Source organism: Myotis yumanensis, unplaced genomic scaffold (genome assembly GCF_028538775.1).
Source record: "Myotis yumanensis isolate MYYU_CA2020_CCGP unplaced genomic scaffold, mMyoYum1.0.hap1 SCAF_2, whole genome shotgun sequence".
Taxonomy (NCBI): Eukaryota; Metazoa; Chordata; class Mammalia; order Chiroptera; family Vespertilionidae; genus Myotis; species Myotis yumanensis.
The window spans coordinates 201050-222025 of record NW_027223753.1 but is presented as its reverse complement, the minus strand read 5'-3'; the positions used below and the strand labels follow the sequence as shown (position 1 = coordinate 222025).

At 66.4% G+C, this 20976-nt stretch overlaps 2 protein-coding genes across 8 annotated transcripts in view; one reads left to right on the top strand and one right to left on the bottom strand.

Moving 5' to 3' along the window:
- The first annotated feature begins 3887 nt into the window (after positions 1 to 3887).
- Positions 3888 to 6822, top strand: RNF223 (ring finger protein 223). The gene is made up of 2 exons (XM_070403074.1): positions 3888 to 4206; positions 5470 to 6822. Exon 2 carries the CDS (start codon positions 5479 to 5481, stop codon positions 6385 to 6387), a length of 909 nt encoding a protein of 302 aa, XP_070259175.1. The 5' UTR covers positions 3888 to 4206; positions 5470 to 5478; the 3' UTR covers positions 6388 to 6822.
- An 8754-nt stretch (positions 6823 to 15576) lies between these two features.
- Positions 15577 to 20976, bottom strand: part of AGRN (agrin) — a 34675-nt gene continuing 29275 nt past the window's right edge. For 2 of the 7 annotated variants that reach the window (XM_070403831.1, XM_070403833.1), the window contains 9 exons: positions 20748 to 20912; positions 20563 to 20674; positions 20372 to 20383; positions 20063 to 20179; positions 19795 to 19987; positions 19634 to 19721; positions 17988 to 18212; positions 17042 to 17145; positions 15577 to 16831 (listed from right to left, as the gene is read on the bottom strand). In XM_070403831.1, coding sequence (XP_070259932.1) covers positions 16674 to 16831; positions 17042 to 17145; positions 17988 to 18212; positions 19634 to 19721; positions 19795 to 19987; positions 20063 to 20179; positions 20372 to 20383; positions 20563 to 20674; positions 20748 to 20912 — 1174 coding nt within the window. In that variant the 3' untranslated portion in view covers positions 15577 to 16673. Of the gene's footprint in view, positions 16832 to 17041; positions 17146 to 17987; positions 18213 to 18410; positions 18444 to 19435; positions 19460 to 19633; positions 19722 to 19794; positions 19988 to 20062; positions 20180 to 20371; positions 20384 to 20562; positions 20675 to 20747; positions 20913 to 20976 lie in introns of all 7 variants that reach the window. The other 5 variants (XM_070403826.1, XM_070403829.1, XM_070403828.1 and 2 more) reach the window with 5 other exon arrangements.

Below are 20976 nucleotides of genomic sequence, written 5' to 3'. Positions count from 1 at the left end.
TGGTGGGTGGGGCCCAGCAGAAGTCCTTGTGGGGAAGGGAAGGGGCATAACCGGGTCCTGGGTGCCGCATGGCGGTGTGGTCACCCCCTTTGCCCCACAGCACCCCGAGGCTTCTCCACTTCACAGGGGCTGGGCTGGGAGAGGGGTGGGGAGACCAGGGCAGGGTTCCCAGCAGCTTGGGGAGCATAGGAAGGAGGAGGAGCCCTCCCGCCAGGGGTGGGGGGCACAGATCAGGACAGAGCTCGCCCTCTGCTCCCATGTTGGCACCAGGCCAGGCTGGTAACGGGGACAAAATGGAACCACCTTGTTGGACAAGGACAGCAGGTCTGGCCAGTCGGGCCCTGGAGGCCAGGCCAGGAAGAGGGAGGCCCTCCCAGCGGCTCATCCCTGAGTGCCCCCCCCCCACCTCTTCCTGCCCACAACCCAGGATCCCCTCAGCTCCTCCACACCATCCCAGCCCACCTCGCGGGCCTGCCAACTCGGAATTTGTCTCCAGCCCCAGCCCCACACTGGGACGCCTTTCCCTGACCTGGGAGGTGGGGGGGGGGGGGGGAGCCCTGGCCCCTTGGGCCTCAGCCACACCGGCCTCTGCTGCTGGGCACCCCTGGCCCCCAGACAGCAGGGGTGGGATTGCTGGACGTGCCGTGCCAGCCCATGACCGGGGCCCCCAGGCCAGACAGCGGGGGTTGGGCACCAGGGGGGAGGTGGGGCGGCTGGCAGGGCAGGTGGTCTAGTGGGGCCTGCACTGCCCTCCCCAGGCTCCCTCCATCCTGAGCCCCTCACCTGGACTCCAGACCCTGACATAGGTCACAGTGAGGGCGATTTCTGGGTCACAGCTCAGGCCAGAGCAGGCCGGGGGGCACCATGTCCACATCATGGGGGTCTGAGGAGCTGTCCCCCCCGACGCCCCGGGAGGTGAGATGGTTGGGGGTGCTCCCCAGGTCACAGCTGCAGCTCATTCGTTCCTTCATCCACTCAGAACTAGGGGACTCCCTGAGAGCCAACAGAGGTCAGAGGTCAGCAGGGTTGGGAGGCGGGGCCTGAGGAGGAGGTGTGAAGGCAGAGGGCCCGGCCAGGGGCCTGGGCATGGGCCCCAGAAAGAGCCACCACAGCAAGACGGGGGAGGGGCGCCGGGCTGGCCCCCAGGGACCTGTGGGTGCAGAAGGGACCTGTGGGTGCAGGAGGGACCAGGTGCAGGAGGGACCGGGGGCAGGAGGGACCGGCGGGTGCAGGAGGGACCGGCGGGTGCAGGAGGGACAGGCGGGGGCAGGAGGGACCGGCGGGGGCAGGAGGGACCAGCGGGGGCAGGAGGGACCGGGTGCAGGAGGGACAGGCGGGGGCAGGAGGGACCTGCTGGTGCAGGAGGGACCGGCCACGCTGTCCGCCTGGCCTGCCTGCAGAGCCACCTTGGGGGCCCAGCGCCAGGGCTGGGGTGGAGGCTGGACCTGGTGCACAGCCCAGCTGCCCCTCCGGGCACTGGCCTGGGGGCAGTTTCTGCCCAAATGGGAGGCCGGGCCTCCCACCTGGTCCCAGAAGGCAGCCCCGGTGTCCCCAGCCTCCACGTCCGTGTCCCTGGGGGCAGAGCTTCAGCGAGTCGCTGGCCCTGGGCCCGGCCCCAGGTGAGCTGCTGGCCGCTCCCCATGCCGGGCAGCACCAGGAGCTGGAGCGGGTCTGGGGGTCCGGGGGGAGGGGCAGGAAGCACCGTCCTGCATCTGCTCGCCTGGCGAGGACACATGTGGGACCAGCGTTTCCAGGCATCCTGAGGGCTCGGGCCCCGCAACTCAGGCCCCGACAGGACGACAGGACGGGGGTCATGCGGGCCTCACACACCGGCAGCCATGCTCCCCGCAGGAACGGGCTGTCACTCAGCCAGGCTGACGGGCGGTGTGTGCCCCCCCCCCCCCACTCCCCGTCCCCACACAGGACACACGGGGCTTCGGGCTGACACACCTGCAGCCACAGCTGCTCCCGGGTCTGGCCACGCCCACAGCACATTCCTTCGCCTTCCTCTCCCCTCGCCTCTGGCCACTGACTGTCCCCAGGAGCCCGATGACCTCAGAGCTCGGATGTTCCCAGGAGCCTCAGGTTCTTGGAAAAGAGGGACCGCACACTTCCTGGAGTCAGTCCCCATGGGAACCCAGGCCTCACACGCAGGGGCCAGGCCGGGCCTCCGGCTCCCTACAGGGAGCCCCACCTCTGGTGGAATTCCCACGCCCTCTCTGGGCCCCCACCCCCTCTCAGGGCCCCCACCCCCTCTCTGGGCCCCCACCCCCTCTCAGAGCCCCCACCCCCTCCCTGGGCCCCCACCCACTCTCAGGGCCCCCACCCCCTCCCTGGGCCCCCACCCCCTCTCAGAGCCCCCACCCCCCTCAGAGCCTCCACCCCCTCCCTGGGCCCCCACCCACTCTCAGGGCCCCCACCCCCTCCCTGGGCCCCCACCCCCCTCAGAGCCTCCACCCCCTCCCTGGGCCCCCACCCACTCTCAGGGCCCCCACCCCCTCTCTGGGCCCCCACCCCCTCTCAGAGCCCCCACCCCCCCTCAGAGCCTCCACCCCCTCCCTGGGCCCCCACCCCCTCTCAGGGCCCCCACCCCCTCCCTGGGCCCCCACCCCCTCTCTGGGCCCCCCACCCCCTCTCAGAGCCCCCACCCCCCTCAGAGCCTCCACCCCCTCCCTGGGCCCCCACCCACTCTCAGGGCCCCCACCCCCTCTCTGGGCCCCCCACCCCCTCTCAGAGCCCCCACCCCCTCCCTGGGCCCCCACCCCCTCTCAGGGCCCCCACCCCCTCTCTGGGCCCCCCACCCCCTCTCTGGCCCCCCCCCCCCTCGTCAGGCATCTCACTGGTCGCTCTCGGAGGCCAGGTCTCCCTCCTCCAGGGACAGGCGCTGCCCTCCCCCCCCAATCCACAGTCACCCATTGGCCTCCGTATGGGGCCTCGGCACCCATCTCTCCCTTCCCCGTGGCTGCCCCTCCTGGGGTCCCCTGCCCAGGCAGCCTGCTCTGTGCACCCACCTCCTCGGGCTGGTGGGCCTCATGCTGACCTCTGGCCCCTGTGGTCTCAGCTCTTCTAGTGCCTGGAGCTGGGCAGTCTCGGGGGTCCCAGGCCACCCGCTGAGGGGGTGTAAGGCAGCCATCCCGCCAGGACGGACACCACTCCGGGCCTCCCCTGCTCAGCACCCCACCAGGTTCAGGGTCGGGTCACGTGTCAGCAGCGGGGCCCACGCCGAGTCCCGCCCAGGTGGGCGCCGTTCAGAGGGGAGGGGCACCTGCCAGGACTGCAGGGGCCGGGGGGGCGGCGTCAGGCTGGGGACGTCCGGGGCGCTGGGTGGAGTGAGGGGTGCAGTCTGTGCCACTGGGTAAACCCTGGCCCCTCAGCCCAGCCCCAGGCCCACGCCGGCCCCGAGGTCTGCAGGACCCACGCTGACCGGCTGAAACCGCTCCTACCCCCCCACCCCCGGGGTCGAGGGCTTCCTTGGGCTCCAGGGTCCCTCGCATGTGACCCAGGGTGCCCCCAGTCACCCCAAACGAGTCCTGTGACCCTCCTGGTCCCTGTCCTTGGGGTGCTCCCAGCCCTGACCTCTCACCCAGGCCCTGGACCCAAAGGCTGTGGGGGCGGGAACAGGGGCAGCAGAATCCCAGGTCTGGAGAGCCACGCGTGTGGACATCGGGTGACACATGTATGGACACACATGTCCGCGGGTTGTGTACATGGGGGGGCGGGAGCGAGGGCTGTGGGGGGACCTCAGTGAGATCACAGGTGTGAGGACCGGGCTGAGGTGCACAGTGGGGGCTGGGAGGCCCCAGACCTGCCCAGGCCGTGGAGGCCTCAGTGACCTCCGCTCCACCCCACCCTCTGCTCCCAGCTCCCCAGGGAGAGGCCGGGAGGCCAGCCAATCCTGAGGCCGAGGCCACGCCCCCGGCCAGCGTGACCGGAGTCCATAAATACACCTGCCGGGACGCAGCCAGAGGACTCACACCTGCCTCAGCACGCACACCTGGGAGACACGCACCCCTGCCCTCCACCTGCCAGCCAGGGCCACCGAGACGGCTGGCGGCCAGCCCAGGAGGGACGCCTGCCCGTGGAGCAGAGGCCGGCCTGGCCCGGAGGAGAGCGCTGCCGCCTGAGCAGGAGGGCGAGGAGCCTCGGAGCCTGGCCCTGGCCGGCCAGGAGCACCATGCCCCGGCCCCGCTGACCCCCGGCCGCCAGGTAAGGCCCACTCAGCCAGCTCTCACCTCTCACCTGGACCGGCTCAGGGTGGGGCAGCTCCTCGGGGTGGGGCCTCGGTGCCAAGGAACCGGTTATGTGGGCACACGGGCGGGGGGAGGACAGCCAGTCCCCCAGACCTGGCCACGGCCGCGCCTGACCCGCAGCCACCCTGCCTCAGGCTACGGTGACACCCCATGTCGGGATGTGGGGGCACTCGTGACATCACCGTGATGTCACCGCGACTCAGGCCCCCGGTCATGGGGCAGCGATGGGAGCTTCCATGGCCTGTCACCCTGGAGTCATCCCCAGGGCTGACCAGCAAGTCAGGGTCGGGGCCACCTCCGGGGGCCTCCTGAGCTCCACGGGGCCAGGGCCCGGGTCTTCCCAAAGGCCCTGGTCTGCTCTGCCCACCAGGTGGCTGCCTGTGGTGGAGGCCTAGGCCCAGTGGAGGGGCAGGGGCAGCGCTGGGCAGAGCCCTGGTCAGCAGGCTGGTCACCTGAGCCCGGCCAGGGAGACGGAGACAGGGTCCCCATGGGAGCGGGATGGGACGGGGGAGGCAGCTGTGTGCCGGGCGCAGGACAGAGGCCCGTGTCTCCCCCTCGCCTCTGGGCTGAGGGCTGACTCAGGCCCTTGCCACCAGCAGACAGGCTGCCCCTTCAGGTTCGGGGCACGGCTGGGACACAAACCTTCCTCAGACCACCAGCCTCCGCCCTACTCAGGCCTCTCCGTCTCCCCTAGACCGGCCTGGCTCAGCCCGACCCAGTCCTGACCTCCCCAGCCAGGTGCCTACACTGGGATCCATGTTCAAACCCATTTCCCCTGACCCAGAGCCCAGGCCGGCTGCCGGGTGACCTGGTTGAGTCCCCCACCCTCCCAGCTGCCTTTTCGACTCGTGGCTGTGATGTCCCATGGCCTGGCCCCGCCACAGGAATAGTAACTGCTGTGGCCATTGATGGCCACCTGCACCTCTGCCGGGGGCACAGCCAGGGCAGGGCCAGCCAGAGGCGTCTCCGTGGCAGTCAGCACGACACCCTGTGCACATGGCGTCCGTCCGCAGACCCATCGGCTGCTCAGGCCCAGCACTCAGACGCTGCCCAGCCTCAGCGTGAGGCGCTGGAGGGGGTAGGACAGGGTGCAGGTGGCACCCGCAGGTGGGCAGTGTCCTTCCTGGGACCTTTGGGTCAGGTGCCGGGCAAAGGAGAGAGGGACCGGCAGGAAGGGGCAGCCTGAGGTCACTCACAGTCATCTCTGTTTGTCCCACAGCCCAGAGCCATGTCATCACGCCAGCAGGTGTGGCACACGGCCATGCCGCCCCCCAGCCTGAGCCACCCCACGGCCCCCGTGTCCAGATCCCCCAGCTTGGTCAGCGACCCCAGGTCCCCCGGCTCGGTCAGCGGCCTCAGGTCCCCCAGCTCGGTCAGCGGCCTCAGGTCCCCCGGCTCGGTCAGCGGCCTCAGGTCCTCCAGCTCGGTCAGCAACCCCAGGTCCCCCGGCTCGGTCAGCGGCCTCAGATCCCCTGGGACCCCCGGCTCAGAGAAGGTGGCCTCCCCGCTGGAGTGCTCCATCTGCTTCTCGGGCTACGACAACATCTTCAAGACGCCCAAGGAGCTGTCCTGCACCCATGTCTTCTGCTTGGAGTGCCTGGCACGGCTGGCGGCTGCCCAGCCAGCTGGCCGGCCCGGCAGTGAGGCTGTGCCCTGCCCGTTCTGCCGGCAGCCCACCACCGTGCCCGCCGACGGGGCGCCCGCGCTGCGCACCAGCCGCCAGCTGCAGGCCAAGATGCCGGCGCACCTGCGGCGGGAGGAGCCCGTGTGGCTGGAGGGCACCAAGCTGTGCTGCTGCCTCCCACCCTCTGCGCCCGGCCTGGCGACGCCCGGCTTCGTGTGCGTGGACGTGGGCCTGAGCAAGCCCGCTGAGCCCGCGGTGCCCATCCCCAGCCCCAGCCCCACCGGCCGCCGCCGGGGCCGCCTGGCCCGCTGCTGGGCCCGCTGTGGGGACTGGAAGCGCCTGGCGCTCATCTCGGCCCTGCTGCTGGCGCTCTTCTGCGTGGTGCTCTGGCCTGTGCAGTGCGCGCTCAGGACCGGGAGTCTGCACTGCCTGACCCGGCCGCCCACCAGTGCCGCGCCAGCCACCGTCCCCTACCCCGCCACCTTCCCGCTCGGGCCCCTGGCCGATGACTAGGTTGTCCACGCTCCATGCTGGGTCCCCGCCCACAGCGGGAGTGGGGGTGCAGTGGCTGTTGGGAATCGGTCCCAGGGCCCCACAAGAGTCCCAGCATCTCTGAGGACCCCACTTGGCTCACCTGACCCCACTCTGGGGCTGGGTCCTGATGGCTCCCCAAAGCCTCCAAGAATAATAGGCTCCTATGAGCCCCAGAGACCACCCCTGACTCCCAGGATGCAGTTGTGGAGACCGAGGCCCAGGCAGACCGCCTGGCAGGGCCCCCTGCATGCACTGCGAGTCGCCCACAGGGGCAGCCCCTGGCTGAGCAGGGAGGGTGCGCCACCCTTACCTTCACATTTCACACCCACCCGGCTCCTTCCCCGGCAGGGCCGGCCCCTCCCGTGGGGTCCATCGACCTTCCTGAACTGTACGTTTTTAAATAAATTATTTTGTATCCACGTTTGGAAAGGGGTCCTTGTCTGTGCACCCTCCTCCCTGTACCCCTGACCCCCTCCAGAGAAGCCCATGGTCCCCCGCTCCCCAGAGAGCCTCAATCCAGAGGACACCCCTCTGGATCCAACTCCCAGCAGCCCCTGGGCAGGTGGGCCCTGTCTCCTCCGGCTGCGAGGGGCTGGGCAGTTTGGGACTTGGCTGCCCCCAAGGACCCTGAGGCTCCCCTAGGGAGGTGGGAGGACCCAGAGCACCTGGGACGGGGGAGGCCTGGCCTGGTCCAGGGCCCCCCCCCTCAGCCATCGTCATACTGTATTGCACCCCTAAGAAGCCAGGGCCCTACGATCCTGCGGGAGGCCTGGCTGGGGTGTGCAGAACCCCTGAACCCCAGGAACCGAGGGTCATGGGGGCACAGAAGCAGAGTTGCTGACGTGTGTTCAACAGTTCACATACCACAGCCCCCAGTCCCTCCCGGGCCTGGCCGGTATCGGCGTCAAGCCCCGCCAGCCCCTCCCCCCGGGGTTTGCTCTCAGCCCCAGGAACCCTGCACCACCAGGTTGGCATGGCCAAGAGAGGCCCGGCAGGTTCTGGCTCAGCCTGCTCACCCCTCGCCCCGAAGCCTGGGCTTCCTGCTGCACCCGGCTGAGCCTCTGGGGGGTGGGGACCCCAGAGAAGGTGGGCCTTGTGGCGGCCAGAACACATTTCCCAGGAACCAGCGAGGACAGACGGGAACCGGCGTTTTACTGGGAACACACGGAGCCACAGGCCATGGGGGTGGGGTGGTGCCTGCGACCACGGACCGCATGACAGTGACACTGCACCCAGTCAGCACGACACACTAGTCAGCCATGCACACACGTCAGCCACATACACGGAGCCTCGCCCTCTCACGGGCAGGGCCAGGCATGTGAGGTTGCACATGTGGTCACGTGAGCATCTCACACATTCAACAAGCATTTATCTACATGTGACTGCAAGGTAATGGCCTGGGCCAGGCCTGGACACAGCAGGGACTGAGCTGCTGCCCAGACCACATCCCAGACCAGCCCACTGCGGGCAGGGCTGAGGGGAGGCTCTGGAGGCAGGTGTCATGTGCAGGGGTCGTGTGCAGGAGGCAGGGGGCGTGTGCAGGAGGCAGGGGGTCGTGTGCAGGAGGCAGGGGGTCGTGTGCAGGAGGCAGGGGTCGTGTGCAGGGAGGGTGCAGGGGGTCGTGTGCAGGGAGGGTGCAGGGGTCGTGTGCAGGGAGGGTGCAGGGGGTCGTGTGCAGGAGGCAGGGGTCGTGTGCAGGAGGCAGGGGTCGTGTGCAGGAGGCAGGGGGTCGTGTGCAGGAGGCAGGGGTCGTGTGCAGGGAGGGTGCAGGGGGTCGTGTGCAGGAGGCAGGGGGCGTGTGCAGGGAGGGTGCAGGGGAGCCGGGCACAAGCACAATGGCCACCAGCTCACTGGTCACGTGTGTCACACATGTGGGCCGACACTCAAGCATGTGGAGCACAGGGTCACACATGGTCTCTCCCTGTTGTGCAGGTGGTCACTGGTGGCCTCTCACCCTGAGAGACAACCCACAGCCCTGAAACCCCAGGAGGGACCAGGACGCCAGATCTCCCCACCACCCTCCCGTGTCCAGATCTGACGGGCAGGCTCCTGGACCAGCTCCAGGCTAACCATAGTCCTTCTTTTTATTTTTTTAAAGAGAGAGAGAGAGAGCGAGAGAGAGAGAGCGAGAGAGCGAGAGAGAGAGAGAGAGAGAGAGGGAGGAGTGGAGAGGGAGAGACAGAGAAACATCAATGTGAGAGTGAAACATCCAACATCCATCAGCCGCCTCCTGCTCGCCCGCTACCCATGATGGAGCCACGGCGCAGGCCTGAGCCCTGAGTGGGAATCCACCAGCAGCCGTTCGGTGCAGGGGACGAGCCCAACCACCCGAGCCTCACCCACGGGCAGACACAGTCCTCCTCACGGGGCTTCAGCTCCAGGGGCACGGGCACGCCGGCCCTCGTACCCGCTGCCCGAGGCCACCGGGGTCCTGTGGGCAGAGACCCGGTTCTGTGGGTTTTCACGCCCTAGCTGTGCCCGTGGCCTCCTGGCAGGGACACCGCCCTGCCCCCTCCCCCCCGGGGGGCCCAGATTTGGCCCTGCTCCCCAGCGCTCCACCCATGCCGTGGCGCTCGGGACCGCAGTCAGGCTCCTCCGAGGCTCACGCTGGGAGGTGGGCGCGGCTCACCATGGCCATGCCCGCCCAGGCCCCATCCCTGCCCGGCCCGCCCCACCTGCTCCCGCCGGTGCCGCTGCCCGCACTTCAACATGTACGAAGACGTGGGAAATGGGGTCTCTGAATGGTCTGCCTCCAAACAAGAAAAGTTCTATTGGGACGGATCCACAGATCACCTGAAAGACGGGGAATGTGGTGCTAGCGATGGACATCACTTTGAATAAAGTATTTTTGACGTTTCTCTTGAAATCATCGTGTTTTCTTTGATTACAAAATCTGAATCATTAACTGGTTAAAAATGCGGATTAACCATCAACCAGTTAATGATGTGGATTAACTATTAACCGGTTAATAATGCAGATTAATATCAATTGGTTAATAATGCAGATTAATTATCAGTTAATAATGCGGATTAATGGTCAACCGGTTGGTAATGTGGATTAACCATCAACCGGTTAATAATGCAGATTAATTATCAACCGGTTAATGATACAGATTAACTATTAACTGGTTAATAATTCGGATTAACTATTAACCGGTTTAAAATTCGGATTTTGTCATCAAAGAAAACATGATAATTTCAAGAGAAACATCAAAAATACTTTATTCAAAGTCATGTCCATCGCTAGCTACACATTTCCCCGTCTTTCAGGTGATTTGTGGAGACCGTCCCAATAGAACTTTTCTTACTTTGAGGCAAACCATTCGGAGACCCAATTTTCCACGTCTTCGCACGTGTTGAAGGGCTGCTCAGAAAGCGCGTGTGCCTTTGATCGGACAAGTGGGAATCTGAGGGAGCCAGGTCTGGTGAACACGGCGGGTGGGTTCATACCTCCCAGGCGAGACCTTTTCGCGTGTCTGTAACTGGGTTTGAAGTGTGTGATGGTGCGTCTTCATGAAGCAAAATTACTTTGCCGTGTCTTCTGGCCCATTCTGGTCGCTTTACGATCAAAGCGTGGTTCAAATGGATTATTTGTTGCCGGTAGCGATCAGTATTAACGGTTTCACCTGGTTTTAGAAGCTCATAATGCACCACACCTTCCTGATCCCACCAAACGCAGAGCGTTGTCTTCTCTCTGAAGCGATTTGGCCTTGCAGTCTATGTTGATGGTTGACCTGGATCAACCCATGATTCTGTGCGTCTGGGATTCTCAAAATAAATCCACTTCTCATCTCCAGTCACAACTCAATGCAAAAAAGACTTTCTTTCGTGCCGTTGAAGCAACGTTTTACTGATGACTTCGGTTTTCCATTTGTCTTTCGTTCAGTTGATGGGGCACCCACTTTCCTTCCTTTAAAACCTTTCCCGTTGCTTGTAAATGATCAGAAATTGTTTTCTGAGCAACATTTAATCTTCCTGCAAGTTGTTTCTGAGTTTGAGACGCATCTTCATCCACTAATGCTTGTCATTGTTGGTCTTCAAACTTTTTCGGTTGACCTGGATGTTCTTTGTCTTTCACATCGAAATCATCATTTTTAAAGCGTTTAAACCAGCGTTCACAAGTGTCTTGAGATGGAGCATGTTCACCAGAAGCTTCCCGAAGCATTTCACGGCACTTTTCTTCAAAATGAATTAAAATTTCCTGCAAATGCTCTTTTTTTTGGCACAAAATTCGACATTTTTAAGCGTAAAAAATATGATGTTAACACCTTCAGAAAATTCGACATTTGAAGCTTGTTGTCAATACAACAAAATAGCAGACACATCAAATCGCATATATATCAACGTATGTGTAGCTCCATCTATTGGGGAAAATCCACATTATTAACCGGTGCCCCTGGCGTGCCTCACTGTGTGTGGCGGCCCCTCCGGGCAGGACGGGGCAGGCGCAGGGTCAGAGCAGGTGCGGCCGCGACCCCGGGGGTGGGAGGGGCTCAGGGGGTAAACCGGAGGAGAAAGCCAAGGCCAGAAGGAGTGATCAGCAGGGCCGAGGCTGAGCAGGAGGGGTCGGGAGGAGAAGATGGGGTTCGGGGCCCTCGAGGCCCCCCCATCCCCAGAGCTTCCTGAAGCCTGAAGCAGCAAGCCCAGGTGAGCACACGGGCACGGGCCCTGACCGACAGTGTCTCCTGCCACACCTGGCCCAGAGGTGGGCGCCGTGGGCTGGTGTTTCCAGTGACAGGACACTTGCAAGTCTATGCAAATGTCCGCACAGCAGCCGAGGGGGCTCACGCGTCCCTTCCACCTTGGGCTGGGGCGGGGCTCGGGACAATGTCTGGTCCAGCTCTCTCTGAGGACCCTGCTAAGGGCCCCCTGGGGACGGCCACACGCCTCCCCCAACGTCTGTTGTCCTGCCAAGGTCTGCAGCCTGGGCCCTGGCTCTTTAGGACAGGCAGCTGCCAGGCCCACCCGCCTCCTGCACACCCGGGCCCACCGCCTCCTGCACACCCGGGCCCACCGCCTCCTGCACACCCGGGCCCCCCGCCTCCTGCACACCTGGGCCCACCGCCTCATGCACACCCGGGCCCACCGCCTCCTGCACACCCAGGCCCCCCGCCTCCTGCACACCCAGGCCCACGGTCAGCTGCCTCAGGAGACACAGGCCGTCCCAACCAGGAGGGAAGATGCCGCTCAGGTCGCCGGTGAGGAGGGGCCCTGGGCGCAGTGGGAGCCCCACACCTGTGGTGGGAACGGCCCAGCGGGGGTCCCTCCCGGGGAGGGTGTTTCTGTGTCAAAACCGGGCTGGCTCTCTGGCCACTTCTCCTTCCTCGGACACAGGAGCCTGCCCTCCTGCCCCCGCAGCACCAGGACGGACGGGGGCTGCAGCCACAGCTGACCTTCCCCAGAGCCTGCCACCCCCTGACCCCTTTCCCCCGACCACAGCACCTGCAACACCTGCACCTCAGACTCCTCCCAGAAGCCCTCTGGCCGGTGTGCGTGGCCTTGAGCTCCCGCACCCACGGGCAGTGCTGGCTGATGGAGCCTCATGGCCTTGAGGGCTGGCAGGGAGAGACCCATGTCCAAGCTTAGCAGGTCCCCAGCGCCTCCCAAGGACAGCTGCCTGGCCCACACCCTGCCCCCCTGCCCCACTGCCCCCGCTGCCCCCCTGCCCCACTGCCCCCCTGCCCCCTGCCCCTCTGACCTCCTGCCCCCCTGCCCCCTGCCCCTCTGACCTCCTGCCCCCCTGCCCCACTGCCCCTCTGCCCCCTGCCCCCCGTCCCCTTGTCCCCCTGCCCCGCTGCCCCCCCCTGCCCCCCTGCCCCTCTGCCCTCCTGCCTCCTGCCCCCCTGCCCCGCTGCCCCCCCTGCCCCCTGCCCCCCTGCCCTCGCTGCCCCCGCTGCCCCCCTGCCCCTCTGCCCCGCTGCCCTCCTGCCTCCTGCCCCCCTGCCCTGCTGCCCCCCTGCCCCCCTGCCCCGCTGCCCCGCTGCCCCCTGCCCCCCTGCCCCCTGCCCCCCTGCCCCTCTGCCCTGCACCCTTTCTCCTGGGCAGGGCTGTGGGGCCCCCGGGGAGCAGCCCACTCTGGATTCCAGGCTTCATGGCGGGTGGGACACCAGGGCCCCCAACTTCACCACAGGATTCTTCTTGTGACTCAATCCGCCCCCCGCCCCCTCCCCCCCCCCCCCCGGCTCCAACCTCCTACTTCCCGAGGCTGTGGGGCCACCTCGCCTCCCGGAGTCACACCCCACCCGCCGTGCCTCCTACCCGGGAGCAGAGGAGAAGGTGGGTGACCGGCGGCCGCAGTCCCCCGGGCCCGGCGGCTGTGAGCGCGGACGGCAAACCGCAGGCTTGCTCTGGCTCTGGCTCTGGCTCTGGCTCTGGCTCTTGCACCAGGAGGTATCCTGACACCCTCTTTTTTTCTTCCTTAAACAATGGAATTGTACATTTTATTATTATTATTAATATATTTTTATTGATTTCGGAGAGGAAGGGAGAGGGAGAAAGAAACATCAATGATGAGAATCACTGATCGGCTGCCTCCTGCACGCCCCCCACTGGGGACCGAGCCCACAAGCGGGCCTGTGCCCTTGACCAGAATCGAACCCGGGACCCTTCAGTCTGCAGGCCGACGCGCTATCCACTGAGCCACACCGGCCAGGGCCCGACATTCCTTTTCCGTCAGCAGCTTCTCAGCATCCTTGCCAGACAGGGGCCCACCTGGCCCGGAGCGGGGCTGGGAGCTCAGGTGAGTCGTGGGCCACACCTGGCCAGCGAGGGGGCACAGAGACAGACAGGCCGCCCAGGCCATCTGTCCTGCCCCTCGCTGACCCTTCCCTCCTCGGAGTCCGCAGGAGGCCGGGCAGGTCGGCCCTGCAGGGCCCGGGTGGCCACCAGGTGGCAGCCTGGTCCTCAGCGAAGCGGGGAAGGTGGCCTCCCAGCCCCGCCCCCGTCCCCGGCTGCACCCTCCGGCGGGAGAACCTGCCCCCCCATCTCCAGCCAGAGGGCAGGGGCGAGGCCGCTGCAGGGCCCGGTGCCGCTCGCCCTGCATCGGTGCCCGGGCCCCGGGCGGCAGGCCGGCAGGCGGACGGCCCCTCGGCTTTGCTGCAGCCGCGGGAGGTGGGGGTGGGAGGTGGGAGGTGGGAGGTGGGGGGCGCCGGGCCGCGCCCACAGACCCGTCCCTGGGACACGCGCTCGCCCGTCCGCACACGCAGAGGCCGCTCTCTCTGCTCGGACGCGGGTCCTGGCCGCCCTGCGGCTCCCGGCGGCTGGCAGAGCCGGTCCCGCCTCGCTGGCCGGTGCGGGGCTTGGCCGCCGTCCACACAGGTCCCAAGAGTCGCCTGGCTCTGGACCTTGACGTGGGGCCCCTGGTCGTGGTGCCTGGAAGGGCGGCCACGGTCCCCCCCCCGCCCCCCCCATCGCTACCCTCAGCCCCCAGGACGGTCCCCAGGCTTTTCTGCCGGAGCAGCCCAGGCCGTGCACCCGGTGTTGGCACCGTCCCCCTGCGCCCGGCCCCCGGGACAGACAGCCTCCCCTCTGGGCCCGCCTGCCGGGCTGCAGACAACGGGGGGCAGGGCCCCCAGACAGCTCCCCTGGGCCCGGGGACACCCCCCCTGGATGGTAAACCTCGGGTCGGATGTTCTTGGAGACCCGCCTCCTTCCCACTGTCGTGTGTGTGTGAATCTTCACCGAGGATATTGCTCCATTGCTTCTCAGAGAGAGCGGGAGAGGGAAAGACAGAGAAACATCATGTGAGAGACACACATCAACTGGTGCCTCCTGCTCACCCCAACCAGGGCCGGGCGGGGCGGGGCCTGCACCGAGGTCCGCGCCCTTGACCGGAACTGATCGGGCCCTCGGCCATGTCTGCCGTGGCCCTGTGCCCCGCAGATCAGGCCTTGTCCCCCCTCCGTGATCTAGGGGTCACGGGGTCATAGGGTGACCCCTCCTGTGACCTCCACCCTCACCAAGCCTAAGAGGGTGTGCCAAGTGCCAGGAAGCAGTGACACATGTCTTACATCTGTGGCTCCCCTGACAGGCACATGCCTGCTAGCATCAGAGCTCACGTGTGTGTGTGTGTGAGAGTGAGTGTGTGTGTGTGTGTGTGTGTGTATGCGTGTGTAAGTGTGTGTGTGTGTGTGAGTGTGTGGTGAGTGTGCACGCACGCACTCCCAGGGAGCCGGATCCACAGAAAGGGCAGGGAGTGCCCAGTTCCGGTCACACTCTCCCTGAGGCAGGAAGCTCATACACGTCCCTGCTGGGGTCCTGCCCCGACCCTGGCCCTGAAGAGGCCTTGGGGGGGGGGGGGGGGCGCTGAGCTTCCGACTGCGGGGCTCCCGTGGGCCCCTCAGAGGGGCTTCCGGACGCCTCGGCCTGATTGTAACGGACGGGTCCTGCTCTCTGGGCACCGCCTTCCTGGGGGGGCAGATGGGAGGGTCCCACCACCTGACCAGTGGCCTGTCCACCCTGCACCCGCCCACAGCTGCTCCTCCCCCGCCTGGGCCTCACACCAGCAGCACGCGCTCCCCCGAACAAGCCGCTCCCCTGAACAAGCCGCTAGCGACTCAGGGACCAGAATGGGGACCCGTCAGCAGGTGCATCACAGGAGCTTATGGGAGTTTTTATTTTCATTTTGTTTTTTCTATCGACACAAAATAAAATTAAAAAACCCAGTTCTTTTTTATTGATTCATTTGAGAGAGGAAGGGAGAGGGAGAGAAACATCCATGATGAGAGAATCGTGGATCGCTGCCTCCTGCACGCCCCCCGCTGGGGATGGAGCCCACATCCCAGGAGCTCCTGGGAGGAGGCCCCCTCCCTTTTCCTGCTCCTGGTTCGAGGCTCACAGCTGCTCCACAGGCCCAGCTCCTCGGGCTTCCCCTGAGGGTCTCCCAGCAGGGCCCAGGGTGTCTGAGCACAGGGTGGGCCAGTGGGGAGGGTCCCCTGCCACCCCCACCCGCCCGGCGCCCCCCGGCCCTCTCCCCAGACAGCTCCTGCCCCCCCGAGCTCAGACACAGAAATGGCTGACACACCAGGGCCGTGTGCGGGGTGCTGCCTGCAAGGCCACCAGCTCATGCACCAGTGTGCACACTCACTGCAGGGGTCTCCTCGCCAAAGGGAGGGTGGGGGGGGGGAAGGGGGTGACGGGGGAGGGGGGACAGCGGGGACACAGACGGACGCACCTTTAACATGTTCAGACTTTATTTCACGGCGACTGACAGACAGACTGGAGGTGTTAGTAGTGTGACATACGGGGGCTCCCTTCAGCCTGTGGGCCTGACATCCCAGCCCGGCTGTGGGAGTTGGGGTGCCACACCCCAGTACTAGGTGCAGGAGGGGGCAGGCTGGTTGGGGTGACGCGATGTTGCAATTTAAGGCGTTTCTGGCTTCGCAGCCGTCCCTGCCGTCCCTGCACCCACTCCTGGGCCTCGGTCAGACACCCGGCCGCCCCCGTCCTTCTCGAAGGAGGACCCCCTGCTCCCCCCAGGACGGGAGAGGGTTTGCCGTGCGGTGTCCTCAGCTGCCCTCCCCAGACGTCAAGTAAACTCAATGCACTGAGAACTCTGGTTGGCGGTCAGGCCTGGACGCTGGCTGCCCAGGCGAGCAGGCAACGGACACCAACACTCCACACTGGCCCACTCCCTCTCAGGGTTCCTCCCGGGGCCCCGAGGTGCCGGGATGGGACACAGCCACGTCCCTGGTGGGCAGGGCCAGGGAGGTGAGGGCCCCGACAGTCCTGGGCCTGGCCTCTGCCTCCAGCACCTGGGGTGGCAGACACAGCGAGAGCAGGGAGGCCGGTGGCCCCAGCAGGAACGTCGTCTCTAAGTCACAGTATTGGCCCAGGAGGCCCAGGAGGGGCCGCCAGGCTCGAGGCCAGTCCTGGTGAGGCCGGCCCCTTCCAGTGGGAAGAGGTCCAGCTCAGGGGAGGCCTGGAAAGGCCCCCCGCTTCCGGCAGCAGCTCCCAGCTCCCGGCTCCGGGGACCCAGACTGGCAGGGTGGGGCTCGATGTGTTGGGGGGGGCGGCTGACAGGCAGGGAAGCCCAGCGGGAGGGGCGGGGACACGGTGGCCCAGTGGAGGGTGTGTCCTGAGGCTGCTGTCCGAGCCACGCCCTCCCTGTCCCCGAGTTTGCCTCTGCAGCTCGCCTGCCTGGACAGGAGGGAGGCCAGGCCGAGTCCCTCCGGCCAAAACACAGGCAAGAAAATCATATCAAAAAAGCAACAAGTTTACAAAAATATAAAATAATTACAGCAGGGTGCGGGGCGGGCCACGGCAGGCTCACGGGGCGGGACAGGGCCGGAGCTCGGGCCTGGTGACTGCGTCTTCGAGCAGGTGCAGCGGCCGCCGTCCCACCACCACGTCCCGCAGGCAGCCGATGAAGCCCGTGCCGTAGGCCTTGGGCAGGGCGGGGCCCACCGGCGGTCTCTCCAGGCCTCCTGCAGAGCAAGCACAGGCGGCCACTGCTGGGACTCCGGATGGCAGGCCGGGACGCGGGGGGCAAAGGGACCCACTAGCACCGATGACCAGGTGAGTGACCGGGGGGGCCTGGTGACCAGCGAGACCTCTGGCCTCCTGGACCCACCCCACCCTGGGGTCTGTCCCTCAGGTGCTGAGACCCCCCCCCCCCGACCTCCCCACTCACTCACCCAGCCACAGGGCCCCGTCCGTGTCCAGCTGCGTGGCGCCCAGCGGGGAGGAGCCGGTCACAGGGGCCTCGTTGCCCACCTGCAGGGAGCCTTCCCTCTGTTCCCTGGGGTGGGGGGGGGGAGCCATCAGGTGACTCGAGGCCCACCCTGCCGCCTCCAGGTCCTGAGCCCCATCACATCACCCCCAGAGGCCAGGACAAGGTGGCACTGACCCCAGAGAGGGCCTGGGGGTCCGGTCAGGCCGTGTGAGCCAGGCTGTGCTGGAAGGGACGCCAGGCTCAGACCAGGGGAACACGTCCCAGCAGCAAGGACCCCGTCCAGGTCAGGTTCTCCGAGCACACTGCGGGTCCCTGTCCCTCCCCCTCACCAGTTCTGACTGCGGGTCCCTGTCCCTCCCCCTCACCAGCTCTGACTGCGGGTCCCCCTGTCCCTCCCCCTCACCAGCTCTGACTGCGGGTCCCCCCGTCCCTCCCCCTCACCAGCTCTGACTGCGGGTCCCTGTCCCTCCCCCTCACCAGCTCTGACTGCGGGTCCCCCTGTCCCTCCCCACCACCAGCTCTGACTGCGGGTCCCTGTCCCTCCCCCTCACCAGCTCTGACTGCGGGTCCCCCTGTCCCTCCCCACCACCAGCTCTGACTGCGGGTCCCTGTCCCTCCCCCTCACCAGCTCTGACTGCGGGTCCCCCTGTCCCTCCCCACCACCAGCTCTGACTGCGGGTCCCTGTCCCTCCCCACCACCAGCTCTGACTGCGGGTCCCCCCGTCCCTCCCCCTCACCAGCTCTGACTGCAGGTCCCCCCGTCCCTCCCCCTCACCAGCTTTGACTGCAGGTCCCCCCGTCCCTCCCCCTCACCAGCTCTGACCTCGGGCCCGGCAGCCACCAGGGACCCCGTGTGCCCTGAGGGCAGGCCCAGGCCCCTCCCGCCCTGGTCTAGGGCCCCCCCTGACCTGTGCGCCCTGACCCGCAGCCAGCGGTTGGTGTTGACGGGCACGGTGGAGCGCAGCACCACGGGCTGGGAGCCCAGGTCATAGGTCAGCTGCAGGCGGCCGTCCACGATGGCCAGCGCGAGGTAGTCGGCCCGCTCCGTGGCCTTGCCGCTCCACAGCAGCAGCCCCTGCGTGGCCTCGGTGCGCAGGCTCAGCTCGAAGTGGTCGCTCTGCAGCGCCTTCTCGCTGGGGGGCAGAGGGCTGGTCAGGCCTCCCCAAGGGCCGCAGGGGGCAGGCGCCACGGAGGGGGCAGGCGCCAACGATGGGCAGATGGCTGAGGGACGGACGGTGGGGAGGGCCAGACCGGCAGACACGAGAGGTGGACAGACAGAGGGACGGCTCAGAGCGATGGGCAGACGGCAGGGCTGAGCGCCACGTGCTTACCTAGGAAGGGCCCCAGGGTCTGGAGCTTCGGGGCTTAGAAGCAGGAAGAGAGGGAGGCAGGTGAGCAGGCACAAAGGCTGTGGTGCAGGGGGACCCGCAGCGGCCCCCACGCCCCCTCTCCGATGGTGGAGGCAGGAGGAGCCAGCATCCTCCGAAGAGGACCCTTGGCCACCCGCCCCGCCCCTCAGAGTCGGCAATGACACACGTGCAACACGCATGTGCAGGCAGAGCTGGTGGGCACGGCCCAGGCTGGGAGCAGAGGTCAGAAGGCAGGCAATGGGGTGAGGAGAATGGAGACTGAGGGATCCTGTTGGGAGGCCCAGACGTCCCAGCGCAAATGTGGGAGCATCACACACACACGCACACACATGCACACACACACACACACACTCTCACACACACACACACGCATGCACACGCACGCACACACTCACACACACTCACACACACGCACGCATCACATGCACACACACTCACACACACACGCACACTCACACACACATGCAAACACGCACGCACGCACATGCACACACACACTCACACACACACGCACGCACATGCACGCACACGCACTCACACACACACGCATCACATGCACACTCACACACACTCACACACACATGCAAACACGCACGCACATGCACACACACTCACACACACGCACGCACACGCACGCACACACACTCACACACACGCGCGCGCATCACATGCACACACACTCACACACACATGCAAACACGCACGCACGCACATGCACGCACGCACGCGCATCACACACACACACACACGCATGCTCATGTAGTGAGAGCAGCAGCTGAGGGGGGATGCTGACCGCCCTCAGCACACGTCCCGGAAGGGGTAGCGCCCACTTCCATGCTGGGAAACAGCCCGTGCAGGACACACAGCCCTGCCCATCCTCCTCCATCGGGGAGGGAAGTCCCGCCTCTGCCTCAGTTGCAGGGAACAGAGAATGGGCACAGAATGTGCGAGTGCGAGTGAGATGGAGGAGCCCAGGTGCTACTTACGCTGGGATCTCATTGGTCAGTTCGCTTGGAAACAAAGAGACAGAGAAGGTGAGAGGCAGGAGGGAGGAGGGGGCAGTGGGCTGGCTGAGCCGGCCGGCCTGGTCACGGAGCCGAGGGCGGGTGTGGCGTGGCCAGCATCTGGCCCTGCACGGCGCAGACAGGACAGAAGGACGGACAGCCGGAGCAGAGGGGCGTTACCTCTCCGTCACAGCGTTGAGGTACTCGATGTAGGTCCGTCCATCAAAGGCCAGTGCGTCCAGGTCCCCTGCCGACTTCTCTATCAGCCCTGAGGGACAGTCCGGGTGAGGGGGGGCTCGGGGTCCGACACCTGCAGCCTCAGCCCGGCCGGCGGTGCTCACCCTTCTCGCAGTGGAGCCCCGAGAAGCCCCCGGGGCACAGGCAGGTGTAGGAGGCCTCCTGGGGGAGGCAGGAGGCCCCGTTGAGGCAGGGGTGGCCCGAGGCCTGGGTGCAGGGGTGGTCCGTGAAGGAGGAGACGTCCACCGCCCGCACCACGTGCTCCCGGGTCAGCAGCTGATGGCCTTTCAGGGCGACCTGGGGAGACAGGGGATTGAGCTTGTCCTGCCCACTGCCTCTGCCCTACAGCCCCCCAAGAGGCACCCCACACACCAGCTGGATGGCGCCATCGAGGCCGGAGGACACAGCGGCGGCCCGGGCCAGCTTGCTGAAGTCGGGGGCCCCCCCCAGGTACAGTGGCTCCTTCAGATTGAGGACGGTGTGCGGCACCTGCGGGAGGCGCTGGGTGAGGGGCTGTGGGGCCGCCCGCGGGGGCCCCCCTCGCCCTCCGGCCTAGCTAGGAGGCAGTTAATCCCACAGACGTGGCCGATGGGGGCTTAGTGTGGGAGGGGCTACTCTATGCACGGAGGGAGGGATGGAGGCGCAGAGACGAGCAGATGAGCGAGCGGGGAGCCCCAGTACCTTTCGGGATTTCTGACATCCGGAGAGCGGGGTGGGGATTGCAGAGCAAGGCCAGAGAGCAGAGAGCGGACAGACAGAGGCACAGGACAGACGGGAGAGAAAACAGTTCAGTGAGAGTCGCGTGGGGGGCTGCCACACCGCCTGGAGGAGGAGGAGCGGGGAGCGGGGGGGGCCCACAGTCGGACACTCACCGGGGACTCCCCCAGCACTCGGGGCCCGTCACCCACACGCATGGCGCCCTTGCGGCCGTTTCGCTCCAGGGAGACCCTGGTCCAGGTGCCCAGGGCCACGGGCTCCTTGCTCCTGGGGAGAGGGCACCGTAAGTGCTCGCAGGCCGACGGCACCGCCCGGGCCCCGGCCACGCCCCCACGCGCACCTGATGACCGCCGCCCCCTTGCCCAGGTCGTAGCGGAACTCCAGGTGTCCGTCCCGCAGGGCCAGCGACACGAAGTCCCCCCGGCCGTCCGTCTTCTGCCCGTTGTAGAGCAGCAGCCCGCGGGGGCCGCGCGCCAAGAGCACCACCTCCAGCGCCATCTTCTCCCTGGGGCCATGGCGGGGGGGGGGGGGGGGGTCAGGGAGGACATGCTGACGCTCACGGGCTGGCC